Source organism: Neltuma alba, unplaced genomic scaffold, assembly GCF_004799145.2.
Source record: "Neltuma alba isolate B1F8T4 unplaced genomic scaffold, ASM479914v2 tig00010367_pilon, whole genome shotgun sequence".
In the NCBI taxonomy this organism is placed as follows: domain Eukaryota; kingdom Viridiplantae; phylum Streptophyta; class Magnoliopsida; order Fabales; family Fabaceae; genus Neltuma; species Neltuma alba.
The window spans coordinates 182,520-190,471 of record NW_021635273.1 but is presented as its reverse complement, the minus strand read 5'-3'; the positions used below and the strand labels follow the sequence as shown (position 1 = coordinate 190,471).

The following is a 7,952-nucleotide window of genomic DNA, read 5'->3' as shown; positions in this document are numbered from 1 at the left end:
TAGTAGCAAATTAGTTTTAAAAAAAATACAAAAATTTATTAACTTTTTAAATTTTTTCAAGTAAGTCAACTCAATTTTATATCAAGTACAAGAAGTGGTATAAAGGTGAGCACCAAAATTAAGCATAGAAATTAGGGTTTGTTGGAGGGAAGGATGAGGTGGGGGTGCGTGGTGGCTGGCATGAGAAGGTATTTGCCACGTAATGGGTGAAAATGCCATGTGGCACTTATGACCTCCCCCATAAATACCGCATTACTCCATCATCCTCTTCCCGTAGCTCTCACAATCAGAAACCAAAAATGGCGGATGTGAGATCAAACGCCGCCGTTTGCAACGACAGGTGCGGCTGCACCGTTCCCTGCCCTGGGGACACCACATGCAGGTCTCTGCCTTCTCCATCTTCTTCTTCTCCTTTCGCTTCTTATTGATAATAATTATATGAAATTTGTGTTCTGAATTAATTTGGTATGAATGTGTGGTTTATAATCAGGTGCGCAAGCAGTGGGGGGAATGAGACGAGCAGTGGGAGGGATCACTTGACGTGTTCTTGCGGCGAGCACTGCGGCTGCAACCCTTGCTCCTGCCCCAGCACCGTCGCCGCCGGCTCCGCCTGCCGCTGCGCCACCGGTTGCTCCTGCGCTTCATGCCGCTCTTGATCAACCCATGAATTTACGAATATATATAATAATCAATTATATATGGCTTAATTAGGCTTCTCGTCATAATAATAATAATAATAATAATAATTTTGTACTTCGCCCTCTATCTATTATTATGAATAAAAATCTATGCTTACATTACTCATGGAAATTTCTTCCATCTGCCACTGTACTTCCTCATTTTTGTTCTGTATGTTTCTTTTTCGTTTTATAAATTAGAGATTAATTAATTAGTTCGTTCAGGAGAGTAATGAATGCAATAATCCTATAATTCTTTGTTCTTATGATGCCGTAGTGGGATCATCCACTGCTTTCGATTCAGTCTTAAATATAGGAATGGATAACCTAAGTATAATTGTTGAGGACACAAACAATTCTTGGCCACTTAATACCTCTATAAGATTTTTACTCAAGATCTTAACCAACTAATAGCATCTCAATATTTCCAACATCTTCTCGAAAATGATGTGCCTTATCTTTGGGATTTAAAGGGATTTAAAGGGCCTAATAAAAAGAAGTAAAAAGTTCGAAGACATGATTCAAAATTAAGAAAAACTATAAAAATTCCCAAATTAATTTAGATTAATAAAATTTTTAATTACTCATGTTTGTATTATTTTTGTTTTGATTCTTTAAGTTAAACTTATAGGTTTTGATCCTTAAAGAGTAAAATAATTCAAATTTTTATTGCGTTATATAAACCAATATTTTAAATTTTAAGTTCAAATTTTTATTGCGTTATATAAACCAATATTTTAAATTTTAAAAAAATTGAGAGACTAAAATTTATAGTTTGAAATTTTAAAAAATCAAAATTAAAATAAAGAGAAAAAATGTATTAATCCAATTAATTTTTACTAAGGCGTTGAAGAATATACACATACATTCCATACTGTCACATTTGGCAACAAAATTGCGTTAGAAAAACAACCGATGGTGCCAGCTCGAATACAAATGGGAAAAAAACAGAAAGAAGGAAAGAGGATAAAGTAAAATGAGGACAGCCTTATCGATCTGGCTGAAACCCTCACCCTCACCCTCACAGCGCGGGTTGGGCTGGCTTTTTTAAATTAATTTCATTAAAAAAACGAAAAAGTACCCCATCTAGTCATGAACCAAACAAACAAAAGAGGGAATTATGAAGTTTAAAGTATAATTGGGCCCAAATCCAAAAAAAGTTGAGGCGGCCATTAGCTTTATACAGTGACGGCCCAATGCACAAGGCTCCTACCAGGTAGGATCTGGGAAGAGATAAGATACGCAATCTTTATCTTTGCAAGCGGAAAGACCATTTTCAGGATTTAAACCCGTGACCTCTCAAGTCACTAGACAACACCTTTGACCTGTTTGGTAAAGCGGTGAAAATCCACTATAAACTAGTTTCACGTAAATCGAAAAAAATTCTTCTCACATACTTGTCTCATATTTTGTAAATCAATATTGAAAAGCAGTTTATAAATTACTTCTAAACTGTTCCAAACGAATCCTTAATCATTACTTCAAGGCTCACTCCCTTGACATATCACATAGGAATTGTTGCAAATACTGCGACAAGTAAGTCACAGCAAATACTACTTCTAGTTCTCAATATAAAAACTAGTTTAACATAATATTTAATTTGATCTTAAATATAAGAATTCAATCCACTTTTTCTCTCATATTTATCTATTTTTTTCAAAGTAGTCCTTATAATAGTTGCACATGTTAAAGATTCCATTAAATGATAATTTTAGCTAATATATATTATTAGTAAGACTATTTAAAGGAAAATAACATCTACTACCTCCAGTCCTTAATATAAGACCTTATTTAAATTTTATTTTGGTTCTAAATATAAAATTCTAATCTACTTTGTCTCTCATATTTATCTATTTTTTTTTCAAGATAGTCCTTTAATAATGGTAGTTCTAGATAACAAATTTGATTAACAAAGATATTTTAGGAAAAATAATACATTTATTACAAATAACTAATTTAACTAAGTTCCTTAATCTCCCCAGTTTAGTCAACTGTGTCTTATAATTAGGAGTGAATGTAGTATTTCTTACAAATAACTAACTTAACAAACTTTCTTAATCTACTCAACTTAGACAACTAATTTTTATATTAAGGACCAAAGACAGTATAATAAAAAAAAAAAACGCATAAAGGACAAACCCAGAGCCCATGCCAGTTTTGCATAGCCTTCACCATCTTCCGTGAGAAGATTGAATTTGGTCTGTTGATAAAGAAGCCGTGTATAAACTCTGACCGCTTGGATTATTTTCTCAGTGGTAATTACATTCTAAGTTGCAGCATTTGTTTAGAAATAAAAAGGGTGTGATTTATATGCATTCGAATATTCAAATTATTGACTTTGTTAATTTTTCACGACAAAGTTAATTGGCTAAGTTGCATAACTCTAAATAATACTCCCTCTGGTCTCACATTTAGACCCGGAGGAGTATCCAACTATACTCACACAGTAAATAATTCAGTCATATTAACAAGCATTTCATGAAATGGGTAATGACCATTCAGGTATAAGATCTCATATTTAAATCTATATAAACATGATTAACAAGCAATCTACATGCATCAACAAATACTTATTTCACTAGATGAGATCAGCTACATGAATTGCATCATATGTTTAAATAAGTTGTTAATCGAAATATTTCTTATTGATTTTACCAAGTGTTTTTTCAGTCTTCCTTTGTCTCTTTTAAAAAGACTCCAAACTACTTGATCGACTCTTTTCACCGGTATATCTAATGAACATGTTCAAATACACACATATAATGTATATATATATATAAAACAAAAAAAAGTCTTTTGGAGAGTTATACTTTTTTAAAAGTCTGATGACATTTGAAACTGACATATGAATTTTAAATATTAGATTCCCTATTAAGAAAGTTAAATTAATCATTAAAAATTACGTAATTTCACATAAATCAATAATGATTCAACCCGTAAACAGTGCACGTCTTTTATTTATTTTAGGCAAAATTAGACAAGAACTAATATAGTTTTAGATTTCATGTCATAGTTAGAGCTAATTTCATGCATTTACATGAAGTTCGAGATCAATAATATTATTCACAATTTCCAACCATCTAACTATATATTTTTTATATTTTATTTAGTACTATAAATTTTATAAATATAATATGACAAAGTACATCTTATACAATTATTTTGAAGGACAAACAATATAAAAAACTGTCATACTAATTTATTTAAATAGCATGACCTTTAATGTCAATAGATTCTTGCTCTCATAATATAAAATGGTTGCATGCATATGTACAATAACAATAATAGTAAGAACAACAATAACAACAACAATTATTATTATTATTGTTATTGTTATTCCTATTATTATTATTAGTACTACTACTTTAATAACCCTTTCACCCCAATGATTAACAACATAAAAAATTTTCCTTTAATATATTATTGATTTAGTAATGAATTGATTATCAACTAGAAATCATAACCATGATATAATTAATGAATTGATTAATAGTGTAAAGGTCAAATGTGCTTCCAATTATTAGGGCACATGGGGTAGGTTTTGGCAGTGAAATATTACAAGCTGTATGGCTGGCTGCTACTATACTATTCCTTGACTTTTAGATTATTAATTTAATTAATTTAATTTAAAGAATAAAAAGGAAGAAGGCAGGCTTGGTGACGAAATGTTGCGATCTAATTGGTCTGTGATGGAATTAGGAGTCACTGACAGTCAGAATATCAAAGGATTTCCCACGGTTTCGAGCGTATCAGGCAGCCACAAGCCCCTTGGTTTCGTGAATTTCTTGTGATATAGTCTGGTAGACGTCGCACCGACCTACACAAACATTATTATATTATATTCTATTCGTATTGTAGGATTTATCATTTATATTTTTTTATATCTTTATATTTATTAGGGACAAAGAAGGGCAAACCACAAAGCCCACGCTGACAATATAATATAATATTACGATATAGGTGGGCATATATAATAGGTTTAACTCACAAATTTGTTTTCAAAATTTTTATTTAAGAATGCTGGATACTTGAAAGTATTTTTGTGTAAAAACTTACTCTAAAAATTTAAAATCATAACAATATTTTTTTATCATTAGAAATGTTTAATGATTAATGTCACTATTTTAATAATTAATATTAGTTTTTTAATAATATCAATTCCTTTATATATGATCATTGCTCATCCACGTACAAGAGATGTTCATGGCGTCTTTAGTGTACGAAATTTATGTTTAGTACAAAAGAACATTAAATATTGAAAATGAAAAATAATCTTGACAACATGAATAATGCAAAAATATTTTAGATGGTATATATCGGTATTAAATTTTGGCTAAAAAATGTTAATTAAAATATAATAGATATATCATTTTTTAAAAAATGTACTCTACCAGTTTTAAATGTAATACTCATTTTATAGTGGGTCTTACGTTTAAGATCATAGAGAGCATAGTTTTTTGTTTCTTCTTCCCTATGCTAAGTATGAGGATACTGATTCTAATTAAGCAAATTTTTGTGTATAATAGCAAATTTGAGATAATTTGTATTATTTATAATTTACAATTGAATATATTTTTTATAAATTATATTAGATAAATGTACTGATACTCATCAAAAAAAAGATAAATGTACTGATATATTGATTTATTAGTCAATAATTTAATGTATGTACGTATAATATGTTTGTGTGAATTAATATACATTCATCGTCAAATCATTATTGATGCTTTTAAAAGGAGTTATTTTATTTTATAATTAATACTACTTCCGGTCTTTAATATAAAAGCTAGTTGATTAATTTAAATTTGTAATAAATATGTGTTGTCTTTTTTAAAATATCCTTAATAATCAAGTATATTGGTTAGAACTACTATTATTACAAGGACTATCTTGACAAAAAATAGATAAATATGATAGACAAAATAAATTAAGATCTTATATTTATTATCAAAATAAAAGTCAAACGAGCCCTTATATTAAAGACCAGAGGTAGTATAATGTGTTTACTTGATAATAATATGATGCCATGCGACTGATCAAAATGGATTATTGAAATATTTTTGTCATAATAGGGTTGAAAATTCATGAAAATAGACTGAAACTATAAGCAATAACTAAATCTTTTTTTTTTTGGACTCAATAAGCAATAACTAAATCTGAAATGGAATGGATAAAATTCATTATTATGATTATTGTTAATTAAATAAAGTGATGCTAATTAAGTACTTCAAATTACATATCATTGTGCTCTTTGGCATCTACAAATAATGCATAGCTAGAGACAAAAGATAAAACAGCTATTGTGAGATTTTTAAAAAAATTATAGTTAATAATAATTATGCCTCTTTCTTAATTATTAGGATAAAATTAGATCCTATAAACTTAATCATTGTGTTGTTTGATTTAAATTTTTAATTATATCACTAGTGTTGGTTCTCATCTCCTAATTGGACCCCACAGTCAACCCTTTTGAGGATACAAATGCAAAATTTTGGCGGGAGCACATTTTTCTCATTTAATCATTTTTGAGGTTTTGTGGGGTTTTGTTGGCTTTAATTACGTGTTTTTCTTAGCTTTTTGTCGCCTTTTTGTCTCATTTTTGCGGGGCATTAATATATTTTCCAGCAACATAGTATAAAGAATTTCAGTTTATTTCAAATCACCTTAATTTTTCTCATAATTTTTAAAAATAGTACACTTTTTAAAAAATAAGTTGTTAATTTTCTTAAAAATTAAAAATTAATGAAAATATACTATTGAAGTTAAGTCTAGTAAAAAAAAAAAAGTTAGTTGTTCATAATATAATAAACTAAAATACAAATCCCTGATAAAAGTTGTACCAATATTTAATACTCGATATGATATAAATAGATTTAATGAGACACTTGTACGTAAATAAAGTTATAAAGGTCACTTTTGAGTGTCGCTGAAAATTCTGTGGGAATATATACTGAATATTTTATTATCTACATTCACTCGCGCCCTAAAAAGACTTGGGGGAAATTATCATCGCTCAAAAATCCGTTAACAATTTAAGAATATGTAATGATAAGTTTTAATACAAAAAATAATAATAAATTTATATTGCTAATTTTTTATTAAGACATAATTAATTTTTTTAAAAAAAATCTCATAGTAATTTTTGTAAAAATATATGTAATCTTGCCATATTTACTTTTGGAATTAAGTCGTGAATATTTCGATGTCTAAAAAAAAAAAAGAGATTCCAAATTATTTTACTGATTTTATTTTTCACCGTCAAAAGTTCATTAATTTGTCTAAGAATTAAAAAAAAAAGAGATTCTAAATTATTTTAAGAAAGAATCTGAATAAAATCCGGTTAAAATACCTAAATCCAAATAAAGACCTACATTTTTAGTAATTTTCTAATTAGGTTATGAGGCCTCATTAAGAATTTCTGAATATTGTTAGATAATCAGAATGCCCCTCATTAATTAAAAAATGATTATTTTACCCTTCAAGTTGTCCCTCACCTCTTATGATTATTTTTTGGGATGAAAAAACATCAACATAATTTTACGGTATTTAAAATTTGTATATATAAACAAAACCTTTAAAAGTATTCTAATAAAATATTTTAAATTACAACATAAATAGTTTTGAAATAAATAAAATATTTTGGTAAATATTTATTTTAAAAATTTTAAAATATCTCAATTACAAGAAATATTTAATAATAAGTTATAATAAATAACCTTTTTCGGTTGGAACCGCTTAAGCAAATAAAACTAACAAAACTATGAGAACACAATATTAAATATTTCTTGTAATTAAGATATTTTAAAATCTTAAAATAAATATTTATCAAAAAAATAAAAATATTTATTTACAGGTTATTTATATTGTAATTTAAAATGTTTTATTAGAATATTTTTGAAGCTTTTAGTGATACATACAAATTTTAAACACTATAAAAACACTTGTGTCTTTTACTCTTACAAAATAATCATAAGATATGGAAGATTACTTGGGAGGGAAAAATAATTAATTTTTATTTTTAATTAAAGGAAGGTATTTTAGTCATTTGACAATATTCAAAAATTTTAAATTAAGTCTCATGGCTTTATTAGGAAATTGTTAAAAGTGTAAGTGTAAAAACTCCTTCTCTAATACATTATAAATTTCGATATAAACCCACTACTATGGTAGAAAAGGAAAACTGTTATGCAAGCTACCATAATAGAAAAGAAAACGTGTAAACATTTTAAAACTAACAAATAAACTGTGGGTAGAAATCCAAACAAATTGCATGCA

General features: G+C 27.8%; 1 protein-coding gene across 1 annotated transcript; it reads left to right on the top strand.

The window, feature by feature from the left end:
• Window positions 1-299: 299 nt before the first annotated feature.
• Window positions 300-713, top strand: LOC114755975 (metallothionein-like protein 4B). The gene is made up of 2 exons (XM_028944883.1): window positions 300-382; window positions 491-713. Exons 1-2 carry the CDS (start codon window positions 300-302, stop codon window positions 654-656), a joined length of 249 nt encoding a protein of 82 aa, XP_028800716.1. The 3' UTR covers window positions 657-713.
• The last annotated feature ends 7,239 nt before the right edge of the window (window positions 714-7,952 follow it).